This window comes from Eleutherodactylus coqui, chromosome 7 (genome assembly GCF_035609145.1).
Source record: "Eleutherodactylus coqui strain aEleCoq1 chromosome 7, aEleCoq1.hap1, whole genome shotgun sequence".
Lineage (NCBI taxonomy): Eukaryota > Metazoa > Chordata > Amphibia > Anura > Eleutherodactylidae > Eleutherodactylus > Eleutherodactylus coqui.
This window is the reverse complement of record NC_089843.1, coordinates 220,417,086-220,433,455: the sequence shown is the minus strand read 5'-3', so window position 1 is coordinate 220,433,455 and position 16,370 is coordinate 220,417,086. Positions and strand designations below refer to the sequence as shown.

The following is a 16,370-nucleotide window of genomic DNA, read 5'->3' as shown; positions in this document are numbered from 1 at the left end:
ATGACCGAAGCAGAAGGATAAATGACTGGCAGACTGATCGCGGTCTGACTTCACCGGAAAGGTAGGACTCACTATTTTTGTGATAAAGACCCCGTCCGGCCTGGGAACAAAACGTACTGAACTCCTCGCTCTCACTGTCTGACAGCCTCCTCCTTCCTGACTCTGACGACTCTCTAACTGCTCTCTCTTCCTCTATTTATCACCTCTTTCTTTCCTTCCAGCACTTTCTAAACTACTCCTCCTGCGTAGGGACTACCAGAGCTGCTTCCTTGCCCTTGGGCTCTGCACCAGTAAGATTAAACTGACTGTCAGCCAATGATGAGCCAGCTTTCATCAGGGAGGAGCTCATTGCTTAGAGCAGAAGGGGAGACACAGGTCTCTCCCACAGACGGCACCTTCTGCATCCAAGAATGGCGTACAGACAGGTGAGACAGGGCAGGGTGCTGTGTGTGTTGTGCAAGCTCAGAAGTGATAGTCAGGTGGCAGTCCGAGGGATGGCCCATGTAAAGGGATCTTTAGGTCCATTAGTTGTTTATTTTCTAGTCTTGAATGAAAGAATAGCCATCCAGGTCCAAAAAAAATCAGTGCTATTACATGCTCCACCATAAAAAGTTACTGAAAAGTCTCCAATATTAATTTCATGCTAAATGCTTGTGATAAGTTTCAGCCACATGGCTAAAGAGTATCTTTTAATGGAGGGGTGCCACGTGGGGTCTAAATTAATTTAGCAGTCTTGTCTGGGGTATGAATTTATCTGTGTTGCTATAATGGATAGAAATGGCAGAATAAGGTTAAAAATGTCTCGGTAATAAACTCTTCAGTTCTCAGGTGAAGTCATCATAGTGCTCTGGGTAGGATAGAAAAGAAAAGGAACCATCTACAATCAGAGAATTCATCACCTGTAAGTCACTGGATTTAAATGTACTGTAATTACCAATACAGCATGCAGAGTGCATGTGTAGAACTGATATCTAACGTTATATTGTTACTGTTTAGGTTATCATGCAATTCCTTGCCACAGTGCATATTTACATAGCCACACTCTTTATTTCCATCACCAACCAGAGATCCCTGCCTATGCTGCTAGTGCTTGCCTACTCTTGTAGCTCCAGCTACAGTACTTGCTCCATCTATGTTGCCTCAGACCCAATAGCCCCTCTCACTGGCGTAACCAGGGGCATAACTATAGAGAATGCAGGGGATGCAGTTGCACCCGGGCCCAGGAGCCTTGGGGGGCCCATGAGGCCTCTCTTCTCCATATAGGGAGCCCAGTACTATGAATAAAGCATTATAGTTGGGGGCCCCGTTCAAGGTTTTGCATTGGGGCCCAGGAGCTTTAGGTTACGCCTCTGGGCGTAATTATAGGGGATCCGGTTGCACCCGGGCCCAGGAGCCTTGGGGGGCCCATAAGGCCTCTCTTCTCCATATAGGGAGCCCAGTACTATGAATAAAGCACTATAGTTGGGGGCCCGGTTACATGTTTTGTATTGGGGCCCAGGAGCTTCAAGTTACGCCTCTGCTTTAAGGGGTTAAGAGAAGTTGAGGGGCCCCAAGATAAACTTTTGCACCCAGGTCCTTTAGCTACGCCCCTGGCCCTGATACTTATTTTGGGATGAAACCTCAGCCTGTTATGCCAAAACTAAAAATAATCACATGTATTCATCATTGCACATTTTACTATTATTGTTAAGTGCTATCCATTTGAAAGGTCCCTCATTGGTAAGCTGATTATAGTGCCACCTACTGTTGGTACCTCCACCATCAGCTGTCAAGGGGAGGAGCCACTAGCTGGTCTTCATTACCCATCATTTTTTTACTATACTAAAAATGTAATTCACCAAAATCTATTATCAAGCTCAATGGGTGCAAGCCACTCGAAAAGCAAATTAGGTTAAGAAAAGAAACCCTAACATTGCAAGCAAACCAGGTAAAAGAATCTGTGCTATCATCAGAAACGATGCCTGCATGCACATCAGAACTTAAGGCAAACCCGTCACATTCAAACTACTCCTCTATCTGCAGGTAGCATGATACAGTGCAAGATGACCTGATCAGACATATACATTGCTTTATAGAGCCTCGTGTGGTGCCGAGTGTTAAGGCAGCAGAAATTTAGTCCTAAGCTCTTGCTCACGACCTGAAGGTTGTGAGTTCAATCCCTGTATGGAAGCTGCTGAGGTTGGTACCCAGCTTACTGGGGGTTAAAGGCAATGACAAACCACCCTACAAAAACAGTCTGCCAAGAAGATGTCACTCTAGGAGTCAGTCATGACTCGATGCTTGCATCAGGAAACTTTATCTTGCCTTTATAGAAAAATGTTTGGTGCCAGGAATCAGCTGATCAGTGATGATCTGGACCCCAATTGAAAAAAATGCCCAAACAAACTCTTTAAATTTCTGCTCTTAGACTACAAAGGGAAACCCTACCACTCCAAGTAAAACCAAGTACTTAGTGCCTTCATACATGTCAAATAGTTTAAGGAGTATTATGGCTGAAATGAGAAAACACTGAAAACATTTGCACTGGCATAGCTGGGTCATGATGTTCCCGTAACTCTCACAGAAGCGAATTGGATTTAAGGAAACAGAGCAGTACAGCAAGCTGCATGTTTTTATAACTTGGTAGTTGCAGAAACAGCGCTGCTCCCTGTGCTATTCTGTTTCTGCAATTCCCATTCACTTCTATGGGAGTTACAGAAATAGTGTAAGACAGTCCACTTGGCAGTCCGTAACTCCTGACCCCCCCCAGGCAGACTACATACAGCTGTCCCAGGAGTGGTGGGGTCCTGTTTTTGATATAGGTGAGTGTCCTGTGGGTGTGGATATGCCATAAAAGTTTGAGATGGTATGCCTATTTTTAACAAATGAGCATACCTCATTCTCGCAACAGGATCTGACCCCGCTGTCTGCAGGCGGCCTAAGTCACTGACGCTTCACCACAGCTCTGTCAATTGTGGAATGCTCACAGCGGGATGCGACCCATGCTCTGGTATTGCCCTTATACTCACCCGTCCGCCATCTTCTCTCTCTGCACTACGAGGTGCCGGCTGGCGCACGGCCGCACATGCGCATAGCAGAGCCGGCGCATCAGCCGTGACATTTCTGTGTGGCCTCTGCGAGGCTCGCACAGAAATAGGACATGCCGCGATTTGTTTACCGTGCGAGTTTTCATGCGGACAAATCGCAGCTCTCTGCATACTAATGCAAGCCTATGGCAGCGGGCACGGAACGGAAATTCTGCGGGAAATCCCGCTGTGGAATTTCCGCCTGTGTGCAGGAGGCCTTAGTCATAGAACTTCAGCCATTGCAGATCACTTCCCTTTCCCTGTGTCTAAATACCCTGGCCAAGGCAGAGCGGCTTGCTGGTGCCCCACCCTGGGCTCCCTACACTCGGGGCACATGCTCCAACTTCTCAGCATTAGCTACAACCCTGTCTTATGGCTCAGAGAAGATAAAAATCAGACATATTGGAGGGATGTTTGTAAATAAAATAATAGACTAATGCCCCATTCTTCTCTGTGGCCTCCTATCCAACACACTTGCACCCCTCCAATCTATTTTGAACTCTGCTGCCTGGCTGATAGACCTCTCAGCTCGTTACTTCTCTGCTGCTCCCTTCTGCTGATCCCTTCACTGGTTATCTACTGTCCAGAGAATTCAGTTCAAAGTATTATGAGTGACATACAAGGCTGTCCACAAGCTGCCCCCTCCATACATCCTTCCCTAATCTCCCGATACCTCCTCACATGTAAGTTCCAGTTCCCAGAATACTTCCTTCTCCGCTCTCCTTTAGTCTGTTCTTTCCACAACCGTCTCCAAGACTTCTCCCGTACATCACCTATACCCTTAGATTCACTACCCCAACATATCAGACTCTCCGCCACCTTGGAAAGCTTCAAAAACAACCTGAAAACCTACCTCTTCAAAAAAAGCCACTAATCTCCAGCAGCTCTATTGGGACCTCTATATGAGTAGCTTCTACCCTCATCTATTGTCTCCTTCCCTTGTGGACTGTAAGCCCTCACAGGCAGGATCCTTCCTCCATCTGTATCGGTTTGTAACTCAATGAGTTCACATTTATTGTACTTTATTTTGTACTTTTTCTCATTCGATGTATTTAAATCCCTGATCTCCTATGTACGGCACCCGGGAACGAATGGCGCCTTATATAAATAATCATTATAATCCCAACACCGACACAAACAGAACTGAAGAGGCTTCTTGTAGTGCTACACTGTTTGAAATATGGATTGAAGTCAAAGACTGGCATATTGACAGTCTTGGTCACACCCATAAAAGTTTGGAAAGTCCCGGTAACATCAAGGGTTAAATACTAGAGATGAGCGAACTTACTCGTTTCGAGTAATTACTCGATCGAGCACCGCGATTTTCGAGTGCTTCTGTACTCGGGTGAAAAGATTCGGGGGGCGCAGGGAGGGGTGGCGGAGCGGGGGGTAGCAGCGGGGAACAGGGGGGAGCCCTCTCTCTCTCCCTCTCCCCCCCACTCACCCACGGCGCCCCCCGAATCTTTTCGCCCGAGTACGGAAGTACTCGAAAATCGCGGCGCTCGGACGAAAAAGGGGCGTGGCCGAGTAGGTTCGCTCATCTCTATTAAATACTAATAATAATTCTGTAGAACTGTGCTGCTGATATTTTTAGAACAGAGATAATTGTTGATAGTCTATTTAAATCTTTCCAAACGCCTTCCCAGATAATAACCTGCTATCAGGCAGGAAATATTAGTTCTTGGACTTTGCTCCCAAAGTGTATGCGTGTACCATGCAGATGATTAACACAGGGTCCAAAGAAGAAGAACAGATTAACACACAACGTGAAACGCAACTGAGGAGAAATGCTTAATCTACATGTAAATCGCAGACACATAGATGGATACACCTTGCCGTTCCCAGCTCTTCCATGTAAGTCACCTGTTTGTGACTGGATGAAACCCTAATTAGGATTCCCGCATAGTGACACAGTAAAGAAATCCATGATACGACAGAATAAAAGAAGGCTATATAGAGCATAATGGTAAAAGACATTCATTGTTGTGTTCTGAAATCCCCCATAATGCTCCCTCCATAGACGGGGCCGGGTACAGGCAGAGGGGGCAGCATTAAAAGTAGCCCTGTACTCTGTTTTACAAGTGTTTGAACCCTGTGATAAGGCTGATTAGGGCTTAAGCAGATGGGCATGAAAATCACATCCGCATAACGGGACGATCAAAACCATTGATTTCAATGGTTTTGTTTCCAATATCGGGATTTTCGGGTGTTGATAATACGCCCAAGAGGTAGGACTTGCCCTATCCTTCTTGTATGTAGTAAGTCCATTATCAAGCTCAACGGGTGTAGGGCAAAGTAAATTAGGTTAAGAAGAGAAACCATAAAATTGCAAGCAACACCAAGTATTCAAAAAGGAGTAATATTCGTTAATACTACGAGAAAGATAGCTAGAGCAAGACCTATCGTCCTGCTTTATTTTTTTCAAACTGGCGCGGAGTTTGAATAGTCCTAAAAAAAAAAAACCCAAACCTTGATTCATGTGCTAATAGCGGCGAGTGTATTAGCGCGTGCCCCATGCGTTTTTGTCCCTAGTTCAACTACCATGTGAAAACTCCATTGGGGAGCTGCATTCTAAGCCCCTGCCGCGGGCACTTACACCTCGCCTCTTAATATTGTTTGTGCTCTGGAATACAGGCAGCTATGGGTTCCCATACTCAATGCCGTCTGATTTGGTTGGCTCCCTTTAGAATGGTCCCAAAGTAGTCAAGTGATTGTGGAGACTTTCTTTCTAGACCATTGCGATAAGTTGTTGCCCCTGGGGAAGCTGCTGGCATGTCCTCATTAAAGCATTATGCGGCACCCACTAAAATAAATGGCATGTAGCGGATGGATGTGCTAGGCTCGTTAGAGTTCATAGATGTTTTTTGTTGGGATAATAGAAAGGATCCTTAAAAGAGGATTGTTACTTCAGTATCATCAAACAAGCCGTACAAAATAGGGTATATTAATCAGACACATTATATCATGTAGAGAACGCGGCCAATAAGACCTTGAGGGACGCACAGCAAATTGAAAAATCCACAGTGTATTACAGCAGGTGAGTTTGTAGCAAATCTCATTCACACACTGCAGAGAACGATCCACAGAGAGATTGACATGTGGTGCGGGCTTTAAAGGGGATTTCTGGTCAAAGATACTGTGGATGACCTATCCTCAGGTCAGTGCCCCAATAACAGAGGCCGGTGTTGAAGCCTCCACGCCGACCTCCTATGTAGTGGCCGACACTGGTAACTGACTTCAATGAGAGCCGTGCCTGCAGTTACCAGCGCCGGCCACTACATGGAGGTCGGCGCTGAGGCTTCTGCACCGACCTCTTATTGCGGTGCTGACAGCTTGCACCCGTACAGCTGATTGGTCAGGGTCCTGAGCGGCAGACCCCAGCCAATCAACTATTGATGACCCATACTGATGATAGGTCATCAATAGTATTTTTGACGGGAAAACCCCTTTAATCCACAGTAGAGTGTATCAACTTTTCCTGTATATTTTTACCACGGACTTCACATTTTGCAATATAGAGGGTGAATTCACAGCTAATCTGCTACCTGTGGACGTACCCTAAAGCGCCATTCTACCACCGCTTAGATTTGCTGCATAGTAGTTAAAATTCGATGGTTAACCCCTTAATGCTCCATGACGTACACTTATGCCATGGAGGTTCGGGGTTTATATGGGGAAGGATTATGGGCCGATCCCACGCGATACAATGCGGGTGCCGGCTGTTTCTTACAGCTGACATCTGCCCACAACAGTTGTGATCAGGGCTCTCACTGATCGCAGCTGTTAACCCTGTAAATGCCCTGATCAAAGCTCAGAGATCCCGAACGATCCCACGGGATGAGATTGTGGGGTGCTATTTGGTTGCCTAGGCAGCCGGGGCATTCTGAAAGCCCCCAGTGCTGCCATTGCAGACTGTCTATCAAGCCAGACAGATCGTGGTATGATGTAATACAATAGCAGTACATTATACTACAGTGGCGATCAAATCCTGTGGGGACAAAAAAAATGTAGAAATCAGTTTAAAACTGTTTTATTAATTATAAAAAAAAAATTAAAGGTAATAAAAGGTAAAAAAAACACCTTTAACCATATCTATAATAGAAAATTATAAATACCCCCCCCCCCCCAAACATATCTGGTATCGCTGCGTCAAAAAAAGTTTGATCTATCAAAGTAAAGCATTATTTACCCCGACTGTGAACATTGTCAGAAAAAACGCACATCAAAAATTGTGTTTTTTTTCGATCACCCCATTTCCAAGAAAATGCTTTCATAAAAAATGATCAAAAAGTCATATGCCCTCCCCAATGGTACCAATAGAAACTGCAGGACGTCCCACAAAAATGAGTCTGCATAACTATGTGGACAGAAAGATAAAATAGTTATGGCTGTCAGAAGATGGCGGCAGAAAATAATTCTATTGTTTCCAAAGAGATTTCATATTTTAAAAGTAGTACAGCAAAAAAAACCAAAAAACTATATAAATTGGGTACCATAGTCATCGTACTGGCCCAAAGAATAAAGCTATAATGTTATTTGTGCTGCAGTGTGTAGACCGTAGAAACAAGAGCCCCTCCCAAAGTTGGCAGAATTGCGCTTTTTTTTCTCATTTCACTCCTCTTAGGATTTTAAAACCTTTCAGTACATTATATGGTGCATTAAATAGTACCAATGAAAAATACAACTCGTCCCGCAAAAAACAACAAGCCCTCAGACAGCGACGGCGATGGGTAAATAAAAAAGTGTTATGATGGGAGGAAAAAACCAAATTAATTAAAGGGGTTAAAGGTAGACTGCAGACTTCACTGACCCTTCAAAAGCTGGAACAACAGATGACTGAAAACATACCTGGGTATTGACTTCCATGTCTCTCAGAGACTCATCCACTAGAAGTCTATTCTTATCGTCCGACCAATTTCTTGAATTTCTCCAGAGTGTATATTTGTCCTCGTCTGAAGCGCCCCTGTACTCCTCCGGGCCGCTGTAGCTGACTCCTAAACAACCTCTTTATTCTGTGTGCTCCCTTCCCTCCCCCAAGTATATTTCACCAGCCTGGAATAGAGTAACAAAGTGTTTGTGAAACATGGGGTCAAAGTCCCCCTAGATTATTTTACTTTGACCTTTAACATATATTACTGTACCAGAGTGCCATTATTAGAGGAAGAGAAGCGAGGCATACTATATAGAAAGTGGAGATAGAAAACTGGTAAATAATGGCATGGAAATGTTTTTGTTTCCATATTAATAGTTCCAGTCAGTAATCCCTTCACTCCTCCTTGTTGCTTTTTTGCCCCCTATAACTTTTGTTTTTGGTTATTTTTTTGGTTAGCCATTTGACGGATTGTTTTTTGTTGGACAAGTTCATTATTTATTGGCACCACTTTATGTACCATGTAATGTACTAAAAAAGTTTTTTACTGCTGTAAGAGGAGTGAGACTGTGGAACTCTCTGCCTGAGGACGTGGTGATGGTAAAATCCATAGAGGAGTTTAAGAGGGACTAGATGTCTTTTTAGAGCGCTATGACATTACAGGACTTAGACATTAAATAGTCAGAATGGAGACATTTCTACGAGTATGGCAATAAGCCTAGCCGTACCCTGGCCCAGGCCTTAAGGAAAGAGAGAACAAGACACATATATACTACAAATTTCCTCCCCTTCTGGCCGCAGTCTCCACGTACCGCAACAGATCGCCGAGACCTTTCGTGATTTTTTCCAGTCTCTCTACAACCTGTCTCCTCCTCTCTCTGCACAAGACTGTTCCTCCCGTAGGTTACCAATTCAAGATTATCTCCAAAATTCAGGCATTCGTCGAAACTCTTTCCCCTCACTTCCTTCGAGCCTTCAATTCCCTTACTACGGGTACCACCCCCCCAAGAGATACTTTGAAAGCATATATCACAGTATTCCCTAAAGAGGGTAAAGATCCCTCTCAATGCCAGAGCTACCGTCCCATATCCCTCCTAAACATGGACTTAAAACGTTTCTCGAAGATTCTCACCAATCGATTATCACCCCATCTCGGTGATATAATCCACAGAGACCAAGTGGAGTTTGTGCCACTACGGGAGGCACGGGACAATACTGTCAGGGCCATAAATATCATCCATCAGGCCAAAATATCCTCCATGCCCATATGCCTTCTCTCTACGGATGCTGATAAGGCCTTTGACAGGATTGATTGAGATTTCTTGAAAGAAAAACAATCCCACTACTTGGAATTGGGGCATAACATGTTGAATTGGATCTTTAGTCTATACTCCTCCCCTACCGTCTCGGTTAAAGCAAGCGGCCTGTTCTTCTCCTCTTTTAATATCTCAAACGGTACGTGAAAGGGCTGCCCTCTTTCCCCTCTCCTCTTTATCCTGTGCCTAGAACCCCTTCTCAGCCACATTAGTTTCAACATCAGTATTGGGGGCTTCCAGATGGGGGGTGCTGTGCATAAGGTAGCCGCATACGCGGATGACTTGCTGTTCTTTCTCTCTTCCCCGAGGGTTTCTTTTCCTATTCTCCTGAACGAGCTTCGTCTCTATGCTACATTTTCCAATTTCAAAATTAATTATCAAAAATCGTCATCCCTCAATATTTCCCTCCTCCGCTCCCTGGTGGATAAGATACAAGATTCCTTCACTTTTAGGTGGGCCAGAGACAATATCAAATACCTGGGGGTCTACCTTACGGCGGACACCGCCAGCCTCTACACAGCCAATTTCCCGGGCCTTCTGAACAATATTAAGAGACCTTACCTCCTGGACGAAGGGCTTTTTCTCTTGGTTTGGCAGGTGCTCAATATTGAATATTAATATTTTTCCCAGAGTATTGTACACCTTCCAAGCCTTACCCATTGACATTCCTAGACTCTTCTTTCGACACCTGTCTTCCCTACTCACGAGGTTCATCTGGGCGGACAAACCAACCCGGATAGCATGGAGCAGCCTGTAAAGGCCCAAGGTGATGGGGGGCCTCGGCCTCTCGGACCTTGTGGCTTATCATCAGGCCTCCCAACTAGTGAAAGTGGTTGATTGGCTTAGACATTCAGATAGTAAGCAATGGATATCAATGGAACAGATGTTTTTCTCAATACCCTTGTCGATCCTTCCCTGCATACAGGGAGACATCCTACCAGAGATTAGGCTGCATCCCACAATAGGGCCCACCCTTAGAGTAATTTCTAGAGCTCTCCACAAATCAGGGGTCTCACCAAGGCCCTCTCCCCTATTTCCCATTCTGAGGAACCCGGCCTTCCCTCCAAGCCTAGAGGAGGGTGGGTTTCAATATTGGTTCCGCAATGGCAGGTATAGAGCAACCCACTTTATCTGGGAAGGGCAATGGCTATCTGTAGATAAGCTGGCCAACGCCACAGACCCGGTACCACTGAACTTCTGGCAGATCCATCAAATTAGGCATTTCCTCCTCTCTACCACCGGCACAGGGATTCTCGCGAGCAAAGACCCCATTTCAGCAACTATGTAGTGGGACTGGCCCCTCTCGCCATAGCCTGTCATGCTTGTATAATATTTTAATGTCTGACATGGAAAACACTACACCATCTTATGTCCTAGCTTGGAAGAAGGAGTTAGGGATATCGCTTACACCTGAACAGCTAACAAAAATGTACACCGACATACATAAGTCCTTCATCTCAAGTAAGCTTCAGGAAACAGGATTTAAAATCCTCTCTCATTGGTACAGGGTGCCCTCACGGTTACATAAAATGTTTCTCGCGGACTCCCCACTTTGTTGGAGATGCGGTGTAGGCCAGGGGACCCAACTGCATGTCATCTGGTATTGCCCTATGTTGACAGGCTTCTGGTTGGAAGTGTGACGTACTACCTTCAAATTCACGGATTTTACCTTGCCCAAATCTCCCGCATTCTTCCTCTTGCATCTCAGAATATACCTACAGGAGCTCTGTGGTGAGACATCTGGTGAATGCAGCAAGGGCATGTATCCCCAAACTCTGGAGACAAACACTACCGCCCTCCATTGCTTTGTGGTTCCATCTTATTCGCGAATCAAGGAAATGGAGGACCTAACAGCATCTCTCAAAGACATTCGGGAAAAATTTACCAAAACATGGCCTCATTGGGTGGAGTTCCAAGGTTCAGATGAATATAAGAACCTCTCTGAATAGAGCGCTAAGTAGTTTCCCCAAAATCGGTCATCGCTCCAATGGAATGTAGGGACGGGGGGGGGGGGGGGGGGGGTTGCCCTTTCTATTTTTTTTTCTTTCTTTTTCCTTATCAGCCTGGGACCTTGTCAGTATGGTTTCCCCACCCCCAAAAACATTTCCTGTCCCCTTCTTCTCTGCCCGCAGCATGGAACCCCTCCTCTTTCCTTTACTCCCAAGTGGTGGGGGTTAATGCCTCTATTGATTTCAATGGGGCTTCTCAGACTGCTCTATTTTAATGTGTTTCAGTGATTTTTAACGCACCACATCACCCATTGCAATAAAAAGAAAGGCGAAATGCAATGTGTGAACTCACTAGTCCAAGATCTGCCCTGTGCTATCATGTGTAATGCCTGCTGCCCACTCATGTCTTGTACATACATGAATTTGTAGCGTCCTTATGTGTAATTGTGTATCTCCATTTTGTCCATGAGGTAAGCCTGTTGACATAAAAAAATGGACAAAGCATTATATAGAACTGTAGGGAAATTTTTTTCAAGTTAAGGTTCTGCTTGGTGAAATAAGATGAACCTAAAGGAAGGATCTACTTGAGAAGTTTGTGGGGTGGGCCGAGTGTTGCCGAGGGTCCCCAATGGTGCCCATAACTGATCTAGGCTGACGAACAGCTAAGCAGGCCTGTGCTTCGTCTCTACCCTGCTCTCTCCACAATGTCGGTTGATTTTGTGAGGTTAGGCTGGTAATACCTCAGTCAGAGCTGCGGGGAGTGAAGGCCAATCGTAGATTCCGATAGAAGGGACGCCTAGGGCCTAGGTGAAGACAGAGAGGTCCCCCGAGCTCTGGAGGATATGCAGCTGACCTCCATGGTTGACCTGCAAGCGGAATGGGAATCCCCAGGTATATGATAAGTTGTCTTGGCGCAGAATGTACAACAGGGGTCTGAGAGCTTTCCTTCTGAAGAGAGTGAGACATGATAAATCAGGGAGTAGTTGTATGTGTTTGCCCTGGTACTGTATGGTGCGTCGTTTCCATGCCGCCTTCATTACAATTTTACATTGTGATTGTTTGATCGATTATAGAATATACTGCAATACTTCTGTATTGCAGCATACTGTGCTTTTTACATTAACTTATTAAGCCTTGCACAGACAGGTTTTAATAGGCATAAATCTATGGTAGGCTTGCAAGCTTCAATCATGCTGCAGTGGGCTTTTTACGATCAAGCTGATTGCAGTGACTGCTGCGGGTAAATGGTGTGTTTATACAAATGAATGACTGACCATACAATAGTGCGTCAGACCAGGTCTGCTGGAGTTATTCCCCTCTCAGACTTTTATGGCCTACACATAGTCTGATAGGTGCGGGTCCCAAATGTATTTTCTGTCCCGGCACCCACAGCTCCCAGCCACCCTGAATACAGTGGTTGAGAAGACAGACATTGCCAAGCTTCTGTAGCTCCCATACAATAAACAACACGGCACAGTGTGCTGCCCTGTTTCTGTAACTTGGGAGCTGTGGACACAGGTTAGCTTGCTGTGCCACACTGTTTGCGTAACTCCCATTGACTTCTATAGGAGTTACAGAAACAGCGTAGCTCAGCTGAGCTTGGCTGTTTTTATCAGCCTGGTCACGTCACATTCTGTAGTTTTCTCATCTCAGCCATGTTTGGTTAAAATGGGAACACCCCTTTAATTTGCTTTGGGTGCCAGAAAAGTTTGTACCTCCTCTGCCTCCACCATAGTATAAGAGGGAAATATTTTATATAAGATTTATCAACTGGACTCTGCATTGATCATAAAGTAATAACCAAAGTTAATTATTGTTGTGCAAGATCATTGCCTCAACTGTTAGTCTTCTCTTATCTAGATGCTTTTCCTTGAGTCATGCCTTCCTCATGATGTCATTCATACATTCATAGACCACGTTCAAGAGATACGGATGAGATATTAACCCCTTCACATGTTTATCCCAGCTTTACAAAAGCCCTAACATTTTTGTTTTTCCACAGACACGGCCGTATGAGGGCTTGTTTTTCGCCGGTTGAGTCGTATCAATTAATGCTGCATTCACTGTACAGTAAAAACGCCGCGTTACCTTTATTGTGAGGATCAGTACGATTATAGCCATATACTTTGTTAGGTTTTACTAGTTTAAAAAAGTTAAAAAAAAGAATAAACCTTTAATTTTTAAGTGTGTTGTGCCGCTTTATTTAGATTCCATAAGAGACTACGGAGCCGTGTGAAGGCTTGTTTTTTGCAGGGTGAGTTTTAGATTTTGATACAATGTTTTTGGGTGGTAAGATGACCATAAAAAAAACTTTTTGCGTTGTATTCACCCTGTGGGATAAATAATGTGATATTTTGTCTGTTCTGTTTCCCTTGTTGGTCTTTAACATCCATTTTTACTAGTTTAGGTTCTTATGATCTGGATTATGATTTCTCCAGCAGGCTTTGGGGTATTTTGCGGCTTCCGAATTATATCGTGTGCACACATCGTCGACCAGAATCAGACACAAATGCTGGTCTAAAACCGGGAGAGTCTCTACAATGTGTAGAGGCTCAAGCCTTTTATTATAACACATGACAACCGCCCTTCAATGGGCGTGCAACAGATTACATCAGTAACATATAAGATTCTCATTTGTCGGATCATATAGAATCCCCCACCTCTCTGCCCACCCCCTTCCAAGTGCTGAGGTAGTATGGACTTTTGTCCTAGCTGAAGTCAGCTCCGTGTAGTGATGAATCATTGTTTAAATAGCTTCAGGATGGGAGTGGAAGGGGGCCTAGGTAAACACTCAGTATTGAACACAGGATATACACATAACACTATAGCCCTTAACTCTTAGAGGTCTCTTGTGCAATCCCTATGTACTTCCTATGTATTTAGCTAACATTAGATCAGACATCCATTGTCTAGCAAATACCATGATTAGATTGTGTGTGTGTCCTTTAAACTCCTCAGAGCTGAAAGTCATTACAGTAGCAAAATACATTTGGGTTATATAAATCGATAGACATTTTATACCAAAATAATCATCATGTCTATAACACTTACTGTCGCTGACATACTAATTTGAGGCACAAATGAGTTGGATTCTGCAAGTGGATTTCTGCCACAGAAGACCTGCAATTCATCGCGGTAACAAATTACGAGTGATTGCGGATGATTGAGGATGCAATCGTTTTGAAGCATGGATGTATCATCCATGCGCAAAAAAAGATCACGAGCGGTTGATTACATCCGAAGGTTGCCCAACCGCCAAGGTTAATGCCCAGACCACATTCTCGTGGTGAGAGCGTAGAACCTTCAGATCGGCATACTGCTCCCTTGGCCTATATCGAGTCCCCCGGCTGCTGCGATGGCCAATGCCGTGTTCTTCTCTGAAGACATCTATCCTGCACGGTATTTTCCCGCATTCCTGCTTCCCTTTTATTCATTTGGTTATCTGGTCTCCTGGCATCCTGCGAACGATCCGCCTACAAATCCACATCCATCCGTAATGTTATTGTGGATGCACTGCAATTCAAACGCTCCCATAGGGATCAGTGGAGCCCGTCTGCGCGGAATCCGTGCTGCAATAGAGCATGCTGCAATTTTTTTCCCGCTCAAAAAAAATCTCCATTCCCATCCACCCGTCTGCTGGAAGCGAACGCCTCCTATGGGAAATATTACAGCGGATCGTCCGATCACAGATTCTGCGATTCAAATCCATTCGTTCGCAGGCGGCCTCGGGGTGACGACCCACTGGCGGTTTTTTTTCCAATTGTCAATGAGACCTTCTAATGATAAAAACGCAACGCGATGCCCCTGAGTGACTGAGCCCTAACTGCAGGAAGAAGACGGCCTCACTTCAGGACGGAAGACTACCCGCAGCGCCAAAGAAAGAACACAAGACCGGCAATGAAGCCAGTCACATGTTCTTTCTTCCAGCGCTGCAGAGAGACGTCCGTCCTGAAGTGCGGCCGTCCTCTTCCTGCAGTAACGCGGCGCCCGTGTGACTAAGCCCTCCCTCTGTAGACTAAAGAGTACATCCTGTGTGAACTGCCCTCCTCAGAGACTGAAGGCCCTTTTACACGGGACGATTATCGTTAGTAGTTCATGAAAACCCCGCATGCATGCAGAGATGGAACGACTAGCCGTCCAGTGTACACAGCAGTCGGTCAGTTCTGAAAGACTGCTTGCTTACTGTGAATGGAGGCGGTGGGGAAGAACGCTCCCCGGCTGTCCTGCCTCCATACTAGCCGTGCTCTGAGCAGTGCCAGCGATACTCGCTGCTGTGTAACAGCACAGAGCAACCATCATTGGGACGAGGGTCTGGCATCATTTGCTTGACAGTGTGTCCCGTGTAAAAGAGCCCTAATGCTACATTTACACGGGACGACTGTGGGATAAACGACTGCACAAGTGCTGACGTCACGGCTAGTTGTTGGTATCATCATTCTATGTGACGCACTGAACGGGGAGCGTTTACACGCAGCAAGAAGTCAGCGATCCAATGATGATTTTTATGCAGGCTGAAAGTGAGCAACAAACGAAAAGTAAAGGAATAGTAAACGATGTTTTGCCTTTAGACGTAACGATTATCGCACATTTTTATTTGTTTGAACGTATTTTGTGTGACGATCGTCCCGTGTAAATGGCCCTGCAGGGAGCTTTTACATGGAACGACTATCATTTGCCCAAGCAAATAAGCAGGTGTCACAGATTGTCTGAGCGGCCAGACACAAGAAACATCTGAACGTTCCCACAGGAAACCATTGGTTCTAACAGCTCCACGTTTTTTACACGCGTGACTTTTGTGCGCATAGGTCCCCGTGTGAATGAGCCCTAAGTGTATGAGAACGACTGAACGATCAGAGTGTAAACCGAACAACTAGCAGACGAGCCGATGATTGTTATGCTTGCGTTCAACCATTCGCTGAGTTTACACGGAACGTTTATCCTTCATTTTTGCTCGTTTAAACACTTTTTTGAACATTAATTGTTCCGTGTAGAGGGGCCTTTAGGGTACTTAGGGCTACTGGCTGAAAAATCACTCAAACAAGCAATTTCCAGCAATAGTCGCCTCAAGTAAAAGTGGGATCCGACAGGGTACTGAGCAAAAGATTGCTCATTAGTCGCTATCGCTCTGTTTCAGCTGACTAAGAAGTGACTAACGAGCGACTTCTCAACA

At 45.1% G+C, this 16,370-nt stretch overlaps 1 protein-coding gene across 1 annotated transcript in view; it reads right to left on the bottom strand.

Annotated features, from left to right (window-relative positions):
* CREB3L3 (cAMP responsive element binding protein 3 like 3) overlaps positions 1-8,019 on the bottom strand; it is a 28,593-nt gene extending 20,574 nt beyond the window's left edge. Inside the window, exon 1 of the mRNA XM_066574940.1 lies at positions 7,914-8,019. Coding sequence (XP_066431037.1) covers positions 7,914-7,931 — 18 coding nt within the window. The 5' untranslated portion in view covers positions 7,932-8,019. The remainder of the gene's footprint in view (positions 1-7,913) is intronic.
* Positions 8,020-16,370: the final 8,351 nt, after the last annotated feature.